Source organism: Scyliorhinus canicula, chromosome 13 (assembly GCF_902713615.1).
Source record: "Scyliorhinus canicula chromosome 13, sScyCan1.1, whole genome shotgun sequence".
Lineage (NCBI taxonomy): Eukaryota > Metazoa > Chordata > Chondrichthyes > Carcharhiniformes > Scyliorhinidae > Scyliorhinus > Scyliorhinus canicula.
Window position 1 is genome coordinate 83,371,119 of NC_052158.1, and position 16,926 is coordinate 83,388,044.

General features: G+C 46.0%; 1 protein-coding gene across 1 annotated transcript in view; it reads right to left on the reverse strand.

The window, feature by feature from the left end:
* The window catches only part of LOC119975924 (integral membrane protein 2C-like), an 84,937-nt gene extending 71,085 nt beyond the window's left edge, over positions 1 to 13,852 (reverse strand). Inside the window, exon 1 of the mRNA XM_038815873.1 lies at positions 13,599 to 13,852. Coding sequence (XP_038671801.1) covers positions 13,599 to 13,691 — 93 coding nt within the window. The 5' untranslated portion in view covers positions 13,692 to 13,852. The remainder of the gene's footprint in view (positions 1 to 13,598) is intronic.
* Positions 13,853 to 16,926: the final 3,074 nt, after the last annotated feature.

A 16,926-nucleotide genomic window follows, 5' to 3' on the forward strand; every position in this document is an offset into this window, starting at 1 on the left:
TGGTAGCACGACTACAAACACTGACAGGGCCAGAACAAATAAATCAGCAGCTAATCTGAGAGTGCCAGTTGATCCCTGTAAATAGTGCTCGGAGGATCAAGCGTGTGTGTGGGTTGGGTGGAGGGAGAGGGCGGGGAACACTGATTCCTACTGCTGAGTGCAAGGTCCAGCTTTGTATGCTAAGGGAGGGCAGTGAGGTCAGAAATGGTAGCGCTGCAGTTAAATCAGCGCTGATTTAACGCTGGCAAGTGTCATAAACGTCCTACTCTGCATACTTCTGCTCCAATAAGCAACACCAAAATATTGTCAGAGGTGTGCTCGCACAGCACAATGCTATTATGGTACCAAAGTGGCACCCACAGCACTGAAACTACAAGCGCTACAAGAGCTAAATTTTACAGTCCTATTTGGCTGCGCAACTAACTGTCTGTTTAATATTTATAGATTTTAATTCAACATATTAAAAAAGGTCAGACTCAGTCAACATCTTAAGCAGTAAGCTCCATTTGCTTGACTCAGAAGATTATAACGCAGGAGAGTAATTAAAAGTTAATTTGTTTAAGTGAAGCAATATGATCCACTGTTGTAAGCAATGCGAAGCTATTCATTATTTTGTACATGAAGACAAGTTGAACTGTTTGAATTCAATGAAGCTAATTTTAACCACAGATTAGCATGTCTTCTTGCTGTGAAATAAACAGTTTAACAATCCCACTCTGGCCTCATCTTGTTTGCTCCAGAAACTTGCAAACGATTGCTTTGTACGGATGGGGGCATATGTGAAATCTGGATCCTCGGTGGATACTGTTGTTATGCCACCCATGGCCTATGCTATTTGATAGTTGGACATGGGTAATATGGACACTCTTAAATATAAGATGCTCAGATCACTCAGAAGTAATTAGCAGCCCCTATGTTCGAGATGAAAACCGAAACTTTTAACAGTACCCCTCACCTGAACTGCAAACTAGCTGCTGGCTGACCTAATGCATATTTGCCACATTTTCTGTCTATAATTCCCCATTCTTATCCTGTTTATTTCCTATGAGGTCTGGTCTGTTCCATCCTTCATTTTCTTTGCCTTTTCTACCTTCCTTACGATACTTCGTTAAAAACCCCTCTGTAAGCATTTGGTCTTCTGTCCTTAAGTGGCTGTGTGTGAAATCTTGTCTGGTCACATTCCTTTGAAGTATTTGGGGATTTTTTTTTCTTTCTAATTTGTCCTTGGAAATGTGAGCATTGCGGCGAGGCCAATATTTTTTGACCACCCTAAACGGCCTTGTGCAGGCCTTGGTGGGCTGCTGCCTACAGCGGAATGGTTTGTTCGGCCATTTTAGAGGGCGGTTAAGAGCCAAATACATTGACTTGGTTGTGGAGTCGCAGATGGGCCCGATCAAGTAAGGATGCCAGATTTCCTCCCCCGAGGTGCCGTCAACCAGATGGGTTCTTGCAACAATTCAGTGGTTTCATAGTTTTTCAATCCAGGTTAACTAATTAAATTTAAAATCCTCCAGGGTTGGATTGTCTCCGGAGTATTACTCCAGGTTCTGGATTATTAGTCCAGTAACAATACCACAATGCTGCTTTCCCCCATTACATTGTGCTACGTTAAAGATGCCATAGAAATGCAAGTTGTTGTTAATGATGTACGTTGTAGGTTTATACACATTATTAAACAGTGTGGGCGCACTGAAATCTCTTAATACAGTTCTGCAGAGAGAAACCTTCCAGAAAGTGGTTTGTTATACAACACTTTTAACCACACTGCACTTCACCTTTAGAAGATGTAGGAAACAGATAAGGTCTGTACTTAACAAATGGACATCAGAAAAGTACATGAAAGTAGAGGCATTATCTAGATGAAGAATCAAAGGCTACAATGCATCTGTTTTACAGTAAAGGCAAAAGAATGATAAATACAGTTATTATGTGGTGGTTGCACAGGAATACTGTATTGGATACACCCGCTTCTTAGTCATGGCTGTTAGTAATTCAGTCTGACCTTTAGGTGAAACAGAACATTTTTTTGTGATAAAGTGTGCACCTTAATAACAAGGACAGTAATTAAAACAGGTAAATTAGAAACCTACTTGTGTGCAAACTGACATGAATCTGCAGCACTGATGTATTAACTGAGGATAAATGGTAGAGAATTATTGAGGCTGATTGTACGTCAGATAAAAACTCCTGTTTCTTCTACAAAGCTGCCTAATAACAAAGAATATTTTATTGTCACAAGTAGGCTTACATTAACACTGTAATGAAGTTACTGTGAAAAGCCCCTAGTCGCCTGTTCCGGCGCCTGTTCGGGTACACGGAGGGAGAATTCAGAATGTCCAATCCACCCAACGGCACGTCTTTCGGGACTTGTGGAAGGAAATTGGAGTACCCGGAGGAAACCAACGTAGACACAGGGAGAAGGGGCAGACTCCACACATACAGTGACCCAAGCTGGGAATCGAACCTGGGGCTGTGAAGCAGCAGAGCTAACCACTGTGTTACTGTGCCGCCCACGAACCAGATCTCCAGTAGGCATCATGAATCATACGTAGCACAAAGGGACGATAGTTGGAGGTCAATCATTTCAGCTCCAGGACATCACTGTGGGAGTTCCTCCGGGTAGTGTCCTAGGCCCAACCATCTTCAGCTGCTTCATTAATGGCCTCCCTTCCATCAAAGGGTCAGAAGTGGGGATGTTTGCAGATGAATGCACAATGTTCAGCACCATTCACGACTCCTCAGGCACTGAAGCAGTCCATGTCCAAATGCAACAAGACCTGGACAATATCCAGGCTGGGCTGACAAGGGGAAAGTTACATTCACACCACTCACGTGTCAGGCAATGAGCATCTCCAACAAGAGAGGATCTAACCACCGCCCCTTGGCATTCAGTGGCATTACCATAGCTGAATCCCCCACAATCAATATCCTGGGGAGGGGGTACCATTGATCAGAAACTGAACTGGACTAGCTATGCAAATACTGTGACTATCAGAGCAGGTCAAAGACTAGGAACGCTGCAATGAACTGACCCCCTCATAGCCTGTCCATCATCTACAATGCACAAGTCAGGAGTGTAATGGAAAACTCACCACTTTCCTGGATGAGTGCAACTCCAACAGAATACAGATACTCGACAAAGTAACCCACTTGACTGCTACCCCTTCCACAAATATTCAATCCCTCCACCACAAACAGTGGCAGCCATAATGCACAACAGCATTCACTGTAGGAACTCAAAGTTCCTTCGGCAGTACCTTCCAAACCCATGCCCACTATCATCTAGGACAAGAGCAGCAGATACCTGGGAATGCCACCACTCTACAAGTCACTCACCATCCTGACTTGGAAATGTATCACCGTTCCTTTATTGCCGCTGGATTAAAATCCTGGAACTCCATCCCTAACAGCACAGTGGGTGTACCTGCACCTTGGGACTGCAGAGATTCAACAAGGTAACTCACCACCACCATCTGAAGGGCAACTAGGAATAGGCAATAAATGCTAGTCTAGCCAGCAATGCCCACATCCTGTAGATGAATGAAAAGAGAAAGCTCCTATTAGGGATTGGTCATTCAATCGAGGCTTGTTACCTTCAGACTTAAATATATATTTGGAATCTTCTATTATGAAAGCTTACTGTAAAAAGCAGAACAGACCTGTCTACAGTATCGCACTGATCACCTGAAACTATAATAAAATAATGGAAATGAGCATGAAAGAAGGAAAGGCCATTTAGCACAGAAAAAGGATTCCTCCAAGTAATCTTAAACCATCAATCCTACGCTATCAAACTTTCTTAATCTGTATGATCTTTTCATATAAAATCATTCCCCCACACTCAAAACTGAACTTTGTCAGACTCAAAGCTTTACTCTTACTTCTTGATGATCATTTCACTTTACCCATCTGTAGTTGGCAAGAATGACAGATTATCCCCTGCCGTTAAGATTCATAAAGTATGCTTGGAAAACACACTGACACCAACACGGGCCTTTAAATCTTGTTTGTCCATGTTAATTATGTACACTCCCTTTTAGCCAGCATCATGTGATCACAAACAAGCTATGAACCCAACCATCTTTGAATATTGAAGCATTTTCCTTTGTCGGTCCAAAGCTTTTGTTTTACTCACTGGGTACATTTCCGAGGGTGGTGGTCACACTTTGGTACCCCAACCACGTGGCTATTTTTCAAACATACATCTTTTGACTGAGTTCTAGCACATTATCCACTTACAGAGGACTTCACAGCTGGGCCTGACCTTGTTCTTGCTTGACATTTACAGATATGTACTTTCGATAGCAGCCAGTGGTTGATGATTAGTAGCAGGCATCCTGGACAATTTTCCCCTCCCAACACAAGGATACCATCACCCATTTGTTTCACTATTCTTTCCCCCACAGATGGTACTGTAAGTTTTTACATAGGTTTAACGCTGCAGTGGCATTTGGCACATGGTGGTTGCACATTTTATATGCATCTGTACTGGTTGGTACAAAATATGGTGTGTTCATAGAACCCCCATAGTGCAGAAGGAGGCGATTCAGCCCATCGAGTCTCATCGACTCTTGGAAAGAGCACCCCACCCAGACCCATGCCCCCACCCTAACCCAGTAACTCCACCTAACCTTTTGGACACTAAGGCAAAATTTAGCATGGTCAATCCACCTAACCTGCACATCTTTAGACTGTGGGAGGAAACCAGAGCACCCGGAGGATACCCATGCAAAGGGAGAAATTGTAAACTCCACACAGACAGTCACCCAAGCCAGAATGGAACGCAGGTCCCTGGCACTGTGAGACAGCAGTGCTAACCACTGTACCATCATGCCACCCTTCTGTCATCGTTTCTGAAACCGTTCGTCAATCCGACATGACTCTGACCATGATAATCATTCCACCCTTGCCCTCCTCGAACATTCGTCAGCTGTTGACATAATTGACACTCCATCCTTCTCCAACATTTCTCCTTATTCATCCAGCTTTGTGAGACTGCTTTCATCCAGATTCTATTCTTATTAATCTATCAGAAATCTCCCCCAAGTAAATATATGGAAACCCAAAGACATTTTCTTTAGTCCCCAACACAAACTCTATTCGCTAGCCACCGACTACTACCCTCTCCCTGGCAACTTTTGAGGCTGAAGCAGGCTGTTCACAACCTAGGTATTATATTGAGGCAACACGGTGACACAAAAAGATTTGTACAAAATCTAGGCTGACACTTCAGTTTAATACTGAGGGAATGTTGCACAGAACTTACTTTCAGATGAGATGCTAAACTAAGACCCGTGTGATTTTTCAGGTGAATATGAAACATCCCATGATGCCATTCAATGAAGAACAGGGAAGTTTAGAACATAGAACATACAGCGCAGAAGGAGGCCATTCGGCCCATTGAGTCTGCACCGACCCACTTAAGCCCTCACTTCCACACTATCCCCGCAACCCAATAATCCCACCTAACCGTTTTGGTCACTAAGGGCAATTTATCATGGCCAGTCCATCTAACCTGCACGTCTTTGGACTGTGGGAGGAAACCAGAGCACCCAGAGGAAACCCACTCAGACACCAGGAGAACGCGCAGACTCCGCACAGACAGTGACCCAGCAGGGAATCGAACCTTGGACACTGGCGCTGTGAAGCCACAGTGCTATCCACTTGTGCTACCATGCTGCCCATAAGTTCTCTTGGGTGTCCCAGCCAATATTTGTCCCTCAACAATAACGCCATTAAAACATGATTCTAGGGCAGCACGGTGGCGCAGTGGTTAGTACAGCTGCCACACAGCGCCGCGGTCCCAGGTTCGATCCCAGCTCTGGGTCACTGTCGTGTGGAGCTTGCATATTCTCCCCGTGTTTGCCTGGGTTTCGCCCCCACAACCCAAAGATGTGCAGGGTAGGTGGATTGGGCATGCTAAATTGCCCCATAATTGGAAAAAATGAATTGGGTACTCTAAATTTATTTATTTAAAAAGATTCTGATGGAAGGTCATTAACCTGAAATATTGGGTGGGATGGCCCGCCAGTGGAAATTTCTGGTCCCACCGTTGTCAATGGATTTCCCGTTCACTGCACCCCTCGTCACTGGGAAACCCGTGCGCCGGTGGGACCATAATATCCTGCTGGCGTGAAAAGTCGGTAAATTCTGCCCATTATCTCTATTTTGTCTCCACGGATGCTGCTTGACCTTCTGAATATTTTCCAGCAGTTTCTGTTTTTATTTTGCTAAAATAACCTGTCCATTGCCTTTTGTGGGACTTTGTTGTGTAATAAATTGGGTATCATGTTTCCAACAACTCTTCTATTGCCAAATTAGGGGCTGGTTTAGCACAGTGGGCTAAACAGCTGGCTTGTAATGCAGAACAATGCTAGCAGTGAGGGTTCAATTCCCGTACTGGCCTCCCAGAACAGGCGCCGGAATATGGCGACTACGGGCTTTTCACAGTAACTTCATTGAAGCCTACTCGTGACAATAAGCGATTATTAATATTATAAATTGTCCTGTCCTAACAGCACTGTGGGTGCCCCAATAACACAGGGACTGCAGCGGTTCAAGAAGGCAGCATCAGACCACCACCTTCTCAAGGGCAATTAGGGATGGGCAACAGATGCTGGCCTAGCCAGCGACCTCCATATCCTATGAATTATTAAAATAATTAAGTTTATTATGTGCATTCAACCAGTACAATAAATTCCTACATTATCACCATAAAAGGGCAATATTTACAACAGTCAACTTGAGGTCAGTGCAAACCCGATGGGCTGAATGGCCTCCTTCTGCATTGTAGGGATACTGTGGATTCTATGGAACTCACTTTCAGAGAAATCAATTCGCATGGGGATTTGCCTACTGGAATGCATTGGAATCACAGCGAAATTGAGGTTGGATTTTCCTCCACAGGAATGAATTCCTTCTAGTCACTTATCAGTACATCGCCTTATACAGCAATAAAGACAACTCCACGACTGAGTGGATTAAAAAAACATTTTCAATATTTTGATTTGATTTATTATTGTCACATGTATTAGTATACAGTGAAAAGTATTGTTCCTTGCATGCTGTACAAACAATGCATACCGTACATAGGGAAGGAAGGAGAGACTGCAGAATATAATGTTACAGTTATAGCAAGGTATAGAGAAAAGATCAACTTAATATGAGGTAGGTCCACTCAAAAGTCTACTGGCAGCAGGGAAGAAGCTGAGTCGGTTGGTACGTGACTTCAAACTTGGTATCTTTTTCCTGACGGAAGAAGGTGGAAGAGCGTATGTCTGGGATACGTGAGGTCCTTAATTATGCTGGCTGCCTTTCCAAGGCAGCGGGAATTGTAGACAGAGTCAATGGATGGGAGGCTGGCCTGCGTGATGGACTGGGCTACGTCCACAACCTTTTGTAGTTTCCTGCGGTCTTGGGCAGAGCAGGCTCCATACCAAGCTGTGATACAACCAGAAAGAATGCTTTCTATGGTGCATCTGTAGAAGTTGGTGAGAGTCGTAGCTGACATGCCAAATTTCCTTAGTCTTCTGAGAAAATAGAGTCATTGGTGGGCTTTATTAACTATAGTGTTGGCATGAGGGGACCAGGACAAGTTGTTGGCGATCTGTACACCTAAAAACTTGAAACTCTCGGCCCTTTCTACTTTGTTTCCATTGATGTAGACAGGGGCATGTTCTCCACTACGCTTCCTGAAGTCGATGACAATCTCCTTCGTCTTGTTGACATTGAGGGAGAGATTACTGTCATCGCACAAGTTCACCAGATTCTCTATCTCATGCCTGTACTCTGTCTCGTCATTGTTTGAAATCCGGCCCACTACGGTGGTGTCATCAGCAAATTTGAAAATCGAGTTGGAGGTGAATTTGGCCACAGTCATAGGTGTATAAGAAATATAGTAGAGGGCTTAGGACACAGCCTTGTGGGGCACCGTGTTGAGGATGATCGTGGAGGAGGTGTTGTTGCCTATCTGTACTGATTATGGCCTGTTGGTTAGAAAGTTCAGGATCCAGTCGCAGAGGGAGGAGCCGAGGCCAAGGCCATGGAGTGTGGAGATGAGTTTCGTAGGAATGATGGTGTTGAAGGCTGAGCTGTAGTTGATGAATAGGAGTCTGACATAGGTGTCTTTGGTATCTAGGTGTTCCAGGGTAGAGTGCAGGGCCACGGAGATGGCGTCTGCTGTGGACCTGTTGCAGCGGTAGGCGAACTGTAGTGGATCAAGGCAATTCGGGAGGCTGGAGTTGATTCGTGCCATGACTAACCTTTCGAAGCACTTCATGATGATGAATGTCAGAGCCACTAGATGATAGTCATTAAGGCACACTGCATGGCTCTTTTTTGGTACAGGGATGATGGGTGTCTTCTTGAAGCAGATAGGGATCTCAGATTGTTGTAAAGAGAGGTTGAAGATGTCTGCAACTACCCCCGCCAGCTGATCCGAGCAAGACCTGAGGGCCTGTCTGGGTACCCAATCCAGGTCAGTGGCTTTCCGAGGGTTGACCTTCGAGAAGGCTGCTAATCGTCTGCAATGGTGATCTCAGATACAAGTTCATCTGCGGCTTCTGGGGTGAAGGGCTCGCTCTCGCTGACCTCTTGCTCAAAGCGTGCATAGAATGCATTGAGCTCATCAGGGAGGGGTGCATTGGAGCCAGCGACTTTACATGCCTTCATCTTGTAGCCCATTATGTCTTGCAGAACTTGCCAGAGACGGAGAGGTCCGTGTGGCTAGCCTTGGAATTGAGCTTGGTCCGGTATTTTCTTTTGGCATCTTTGATGGATTTCTTTATATCATATCTGGCTTTCTTGTATAGGTCAGGGTTGCCTGACTTAAACGCCTCAGACCTAGACTTCAGCAAGCAGTGGATATTCCTGTTCATCCAGGGTTTCTGGTTGGGAAACACGCAGATTTGCTTCTTTGGCACACAGTCTTCTACACACTTACTAATGAAGTCAGTTACTGTAGTAGTGTATTCGTTCAGACTGGTGGCAGAGTTTTTAAGTACTGACCAGTCTATATATACAGTCTATAGACAGTGTTCAAGCTTGTCACGTAAGTATAATTCGGCCAATCAGGCTTGTGCCAGCTCACTGAAAGAGCCGTTTAGCTAGTCCCACTCCCCTGCACTTTTCATGTGGTTTGCATTTTATTTTTATCTTCAGATGCTTATTCAATACCTTTTTTTAAAACCATGACTGAGACTGTCTCCACCACACTCTCAGGCCATCCAATCCCAACTTCCAGCCATTCGCTGGGTAAAAAGATTTTCCTCATGTGACGAGTGTCAGAAACGTTCATATTTTAAAGTTTGTATAACCCATAACACACATATCACCTTTGATTCTTTTTACCAATCATCCCAAACCAGTGTTCTCCAATTCTCAATCCTTCCGCAATAGGATTGGTTTCTCTCTATCTATTTTGTCTGGACTTTTTATGATTTTGAACTCCTCAATTAAATCTCCTCTCAACATTCCCTTCTCTAAAGCGAACACTCCCAACTTCTCCAGTTTACCCAATTGCTGTCCCATTCTCATAAAACCCTTTTTGGTGTCCCCCCTAAAGTATTCACATCCTTCCTAAAGTATAGTGCCTCAAAGCTGGACACAATAATTTGGCCGGGGCCAAACCAATGTTTTATCAAGGTTCATCGTAACTTGTGTGAAGTACTGGAAGTGATTGCCCTTTGGGTTTCATTAATTCCTTTGAAAAATCAAGACAATATCTGAACAGCGCAGCAAGAATAGATTAAATGCAGATATCTGAATCTTAGTGCATCCGGTTTGCAGGATGTGATACTTGGATTTCAATAAAATGAAGAAAGATATGATCAGTTGGCTGGACGGTTGTTTTGTGTTGCAGAGCGAGGCCAGCAGCAAGGGTCCAATTCCCGTACCTGCTGATGTTATTCATGAAGGCGCCGCCTGCACAATCTTGCCCCTCACCTGAGGTGCGATGATCCGCAGATTAAATCACTACCAGTCAGCTCTCCCTCTCAAAGGGGAGCCTATGGCCATCTGGGACTATGGTGACTTTACTTCCTATTGTCAAATTGGAAATCTCTTTCATAAGTGGCAATCACCAAATCTGCAATTCATCACTATTTTTTAACATCAATAATTCCCATTGTCTAGCTTTTTAAACCTGAAATTAGCAACTGAACATGTTTAAAAACAAAACAAAGGAGCAATAGTTTTGTGTTTTGGTTAGATTTTGAATTTAAATGTTATATATTGCATTTGTGAGAATGGGATGAAAGGTAAATAGTCTGACAGGATAGTCAACACCAGAATGATCACAAAATGTATTTATTTTAAGTTTGAAACTAGCTGTTAACTTAAGATGTGACATGTTGAAAAAGGCAGAGATGAACATTATTGCAAAAGTACTGTGCATCGTGCACCCAAGGCGCTGGATTTGGTGGCGTGTATCTCGAAAGTGAACGCCTCTTCTAACATGAACGATGTTGCGGCTGCAATTCCCAAGACTGTGGATCCGAGGGCTTCCCATCGGAGACCTCCTGCATCACCATCTCCAAGTCCGAGCAGGCAGCCTCAGTCACCTTGGCGTCTTGACCCCTCAGGGTTCCACTGTCGGCTGACCAGGCAGCAGATGGATTATAGAAGAGGTTTTCGAGGATGAGGAATCTTCCGAAGAAGCGGTCGCAGGGCCTAATATGGTCAATGTGCTTTCGCATAGTACAACCCTGGACTTGCACAAGGTAAGAAACATGGAAAAGGATAACGGCGGAAATCCACTGGGCACCTTCAGCAAAGTTTCGAACAAACACCACGTCACCTTGTACAAAGAATGTCTCCTCCTCGCGTCAGCACTGACCCAGGAGCAGAATTCCTTTAACGCACACACAGTATTGTTTTAAATTAATGGAGACTTCGTGCCTGGAGTGGCGGCAAAAATCAGGTCATGCACCCCAATCACTGACATCCTCTGTTCTGGGCGGGAGAGAGATTATGCATTTTGCAGTTGCCAGCAGTGATGGGTGGACTCCAGGGCCTCTGGTGAACATCCCATGAAGAAGAAACTGGAAACAGCAGCAAAGCAGCATCAAGATGATTAATTGAGGTTTGCGTTATAAATTGTGTCACTGCAAATCTGGATTCAAAGTTCATGTGTGTTATATGCAAGCAAGTATTAGTAAATGAAATATTAAAACCTTCAAACTTCTAAGGCATTTCAAGACTAAGCATAGAAAGATTGTGGACATACCCCTTGATTGTTTCAATGATGCAGTGAAATCTTGAATCATCAGCAATGTAACGTTGAATAACAAAACAAGTGAGATTGTGAAGACCAAGCTGTCACATTAAAGGTAAGAGAAAATGGAGGGCCACGAAGGTCAGCTGGCATGGGTTGTGAAGGTTAACTGGCATGGGTCGTGAAGGTCGGCCGGAGTGGGTCCTGAAGGATGGACGATTGGTAAAAATGTGTCCCGGGCGAAAAGTTTGAAAAACACCGCCCTAGGGCGTTCACTTCCATTCCCAGTATCTCCTGCACCCCTTACTACACTTTTCCAGGACAGTGGATTTTGGATGGTCTATTGCAAGGTCAGTGAAGGCTCTAGCAGTTTCTTCTGAGAAACCGCATTGTTAATGCTGCAAATAGTCACGCAGGATGCTACGGATTTCAGATAGTGCAGCATCATATTGACACAATTCTGCGATTTTACTAATCTCAACAAAAACTGAGGGACTCACACGGTGTCCTTTCGGCAGTATTAAACCAGTACTGTTGCAATATAACAGATGTGATCAGGTTAAAATGCAGCCCCACTAACGCCACAAGTTCATTGAAAGTTTTAGTGTGTGGGACCACTGGATATGTAAGGCTCGTATCGCTCTGAACGTATGCGCACCCCAGGCAGCTAGCAAGGTGACTACTTGGCAGTCGCTCTCTGCGATATTGTTGGCTTGTAAAAGTAACATAACCTCTGTGCATACTGATTCCAATCTTCCAGTCCAGCATCAAACATGTCCAAACGTCATAAAAGAGGCATGAAGAAAGCAAATTTCCAATCTGTATCCAAGAGGAATGGGGCGGTGGCTCAGCCACATCAATAGCTATCCAGTTTTTATCCTCATTGCCAGTTTTGTAAGGGCAAGGTCCACACCGAGTAGGTCGAAACAAAATCTTACTTTATTTTACAATAAGTATTATATAAACATCTCCAGTAGTTCCCTGCTGGGTCTTCGCTAGTTGGTGCCTTAATAGCCGCCTCTATTTGCACAAACCCGAGTATTAAGGGTCCCCATCCCCTTATCTAATCATCCGTACCCCGTAAGACGAGTGGGTTATAACATTCTATGTGGGTTATAACATCATGCCTTTCGGCTCTTTTCGTACATAGTTTTGAACAGCTCCAACTATAAACATTGTTGTCACTCCTACCCAAAGTAATGTCAAGGGATTCCAGGTGAAATAATAACCCCATTAAGTACTCCAGGAGCGAAGGGGGATGGGGGGGGGGGGGGGGGTGAATGGGATGGAAATAATTAGTATTAAAAATAAAGTATTCAAAATTTATGTCTTGCTAAAACCAATACACCCAAAATGCGATTCGAAAATTAAAGATGCAGCAGAAATGTCCTCGAATAACCCAGTTCGCGGACTGCTTTTAACCGTGATATTTTGGCTGGAAATCGCAATTCACCATTTTGTGGGTTAAGTAAAATGCTACCCGTTGAATTTGTAAAAATACAAACCCCAAAGGCTGTATAGGTCCCCCAACCCCACATTAACCCAGAGAGTGCTCAATCTCTCCAGTTCACCCTGCTGTCAATATGCAGAGGCTGGACTCGGTGAGGTGCACTGACTGCCCATGCGATTGAGTCCCCCCCCCCCTGGCCACTTCACTGCCCCTCTCCTCCCCCCCCGGAGCCACCACTGCCCTCTCCTCCCCCCCCCCCCCCCGAGCCACCACTGCCCCTCTCCTCCCCCCACCCCCCCCCGGAGCCACCACTGCCCCTCTCCCCCCCCCCTCCGGAGCCACCACTGCCCCTCTCTCCTCCCCCCCCCCCCCCGGAGCCACCACTGCTCCTCCCTCCCCCCGGAGCCACACTGCCCCTCTCCCCCCCCCCCCCCCGGAGCCACCACTGCCCTTCTCTCCTCCCCCCCCCCCCCCCCGGAGCCACCACTGCCCCTCCTCCCCCCCCCCTCCGGAGCCACCACTTGCCCCTCTCTCCTCCCCCCCCCCCCCCGGAGCCACCACTGCTCCTCCCTCCCCCCCCCCCCCCCCGGAGCCACCACTGCTCCTCTCTCCCCCCCCCCCCCGGAGCCACCACGGCCCCTCTCTCCTCCCCCCCCCCCCCCCCCGGAGCCACCACTGCCCCTCTCTCCTCCCCCCCCCCCCCCCGGAGCCACCACTGCTCCTCCCTCCCCCCCCCCCCCCGAGCCACCACTGCTCCTCTTCCCCCCACCCCCCCCCCCCCCCCGGGCCACTTCACTGCCCCTCTCCCGGTCTGCAGCTAATTAAGGACACGGCTCGGAGCCGTCTGCCCGCCGAAACACCAGCCCGCCGGAGCCGGCTGAGGGATGTTTCCAGCTGTGAGGCTGTTGTCCAGTCACTGATCAAAAGCTGACTTACATCTTGGGGGATGAGGATCTCGGTTTTATCCGCTTCGCTCTCTGCCTTTTCCGGCTTCTGCCCCAGAGCCGCGGGGAGAGAGATTTTCACCATTTTTGTTTTCGGTCGAGAGGTGATATATTTAAACTCTCTGCCGTTCCTCAGATCGTAAATTAAAAACAAAAACAATCAGCACCGTCGTCGGCTGTGTGCGCTTCCTGCTTCCTGCTTCTGGTCTGCTCTTTCGGTTTACCTCCTGCTTTCCGGAAGTTTCAGGGTTGTGTGTGTGGAAGGGAGGGGAACGCCTTTTGTGTTCAGTTACTGAGGTGCCCATGAGCAATTGAAGGTACTGATGCCCAATGCCCACTTGCTCCCCCCCCCCCCCCCCCCCCGTCTTAGTGGCTTCCTTAGAATTTCAGCAGCATTAAAATATCTATTTTTTTTGTTGCGGATGTCACTTTGCCGCGATCCTCTATTTATTTCAGACAACATCAAGCACTACTAAATGTTAAAACACCTCTCTGTGCGCTGACCAAAGTGGAAGATGCGAATGGTGGGAAATAGATGTTCAAACAGAGCTGCCCACATTGTTGATATGAAAATACCTATTGCAGTTTGCAGCATTGGCACACTGTACCTGCAGTGTTGTTTCAATGGACTAACGTCCTGTTTGGATGCAATAGTGGATAAACGAAATATCAAAGCAATTTGTTGGCATGGGAAACACTACAGAGTTTAACTGTCCGAAGGATTATAATGTGGAGATGCCGGCGTTGGACTGGGGTGAGCACAGTAAGAAGTCTTACAACACCAGGTTAAAGTCCAACAGGTTTGTTTCAAACACGAGCTTTCGGAGCACGGCTCCTTCTTCAGGTGAAAGCAGCATTAAAATATCTATTTTTTTTGTTGCGGATGTCAGAGGGATTCATGTTGAGGAATGCACAGCTACAGACTGCCGGGGGAGGCTTAATATGTTTAATTTTAATGATAGCCTTTTGCTTTAAATTCAAAATTCTGCTTCTTATATTAACACCTGTAAGCTGCATCCATTCTTGTGATGCATTTTCCACTGTGATTTTTTTAAAAAACTTCCTTCCACTGATTCTCCCACCAGTCCAAAGTACTCATTTTCCTGTCGCCTAATGTGCAGGATGGAGGACTTCGCCGTCTCCTCCGCCCACCCGCCCATTACAAGACCCAATCACACTACTGTATGCCTGAACATTGAGTACCAATGGTAGACTGACCATCAGGCATATATCATTTGCTTGAGAGATATTAGTGATGCAGATTAATCTAGAGCAGTTAGACGTTCTAACAAGTCAGGACAGAGTTTCTGTGATGGGGTCACATGAACTGGTTAGACTAGCCAATATTTTTTCCTCAGGAGGCCTCTTTGAATGCTTTGGTGACCAATAATCCAGATTGGAGCTGGAGATAACTGGCCTACAAAGCAAAGCTGTGCTGAGCTCCAATTATCTCCAATGTTGTAAACAAACCAACATCTAATTAAGTCATTTTATGTACTCAAATACAATTGAATGATTCAGAGGTAAAAACATCAATTTCTACAAAAGGGCAGCACGGTGGCAGAAGTGGCTAGAACTGTGGCTTCACAGCGCCAGTGTCCCAGGTTCAATTCCTCACTGGGTCACTGTCTGTGAGGAGTCTGCACATTCTCCCCGTGTCTGCGTGGGTTTCCTCCGGGTGCTCCAGTTTCCTCCCACAGTCCAAAGACATGCAGGTTAGGTGGATTGCCATGCTAAATTGCCCTTAGTGTCCAAAAAGGTTATGAGGGGTTATTGGGCTATGTGGATAGGGTGGAAGTGAGGGCTTAAGTGGGTCAGTGCAGACTCGATGGGCCGAATGGCCTCCTTCTACACTATGTTCTATGTTCACTCATTAACTGTAGTTCAAAGATTAACCAGGATTTCAAACCAGAAGGCTACAAGCTACAAGAAATGGGGTCAAATTATACTGGAAAAATATTGGTGTTAACAATTCCCGGCTGGGTCACTGTCTGTGTGGAGTCTGCACGTCCTCCCCCTGTGTGCGTGGGTTTCCTCCGGGTGCTCCGGTTTCCTCCCACAGTCCAAAGATGTGCGGGTTAGGTGGATTGGCCATGCTAAATTGCCCTAATAAATGTAAGGTTAAGGGGGGGGTTGTTGGGTTACGGGTATAGGGTGGATGCGTGGGTTTGAGTGGGGTGATCATGGCTCGGCACAACATTGAGGGCCGAAGGGCCTGTTCTGTGCTGTACTGTTCTATAACACATGGATGCTAATATATAAAGCAAGGAGCAAATTCAGAGATAAAAGGTACAGAATGAATTTCGACACTCGGAGTCCAGATGCAACGTTCAAGTGGTTTTATTACCCCTGTGGCAGGGAGGGATGGCTGAGCAATCCAGGCGCTTCTCTATCGAAGTTCGAAACGAGCATTTTACATATGTTTTATCAGTGACAAGTAACAGCATTAGATAGACAAATGTCAATGAACAATGGCGTCCAGTGGGCTGATAATTGTGTTACTGCACAATCATATTCTGGTAATTGCATTACAGAAACTTGAAAAATGAAAATCGCTTATTGTCACAAGTAGGCTTCAAATGAAGTTACTGTGAAAAGCCCCTAGTCGCCACATTCCGGCGCAAGTTTGGGGAGACTGGTACGGGAATTGAACCGTGCTGCTGGCCTGCCTTGGTCTGCTTTAAAAGACAGCTATTTAGCCCTGTGCTAAACCAGCCCCACCTTGGTATTGTTTTTCCTGAGACAGCAAAGAATGTTTGTTTATTTTGCGTAAAAGGTATATGGATGCTGTTTGGGGCCATCAGGCAGTGTGACAGTGGTCCCCTCCATTTCTTTAGGAGGTTATCCTGTGTCATTGCTTGTGCTGTTGGAATGTATGACGTTAACCCCCCCCCCCCCACCACCACAACTTCTCACCACCACAACACCCCCCCACCACCACCACAACAACCCCCCCCCCACCACCACCACAACACACCCCCCCCCACACCACCACCACCACCACCCCCCCCCCCCCACTTCCTCTTTGTCCATTTGTTTAGAAAATGGGATATAGCAGGTTACTTTGAGCTTTTTGCACAATTCAAGCTCACTTGTAAAGCTGTGCGTGGCTGTGTATATTTCAGCACCCCAACTGCTGTTCCTAACTGGCACTCTAAAGCCAAAGTCTGCACCTTCAGGCACCGACAAGTATCAGTGGCCACCTTGCATTGTCAGGAAATGCAGCCATGCCATTAAATCTCTTACCCAGAATGCAACACAAATTCTTCTCAGAGATCTGAGAAAAAAATTATTTACCTTCTGTCTTCTTTTCCCTCAAA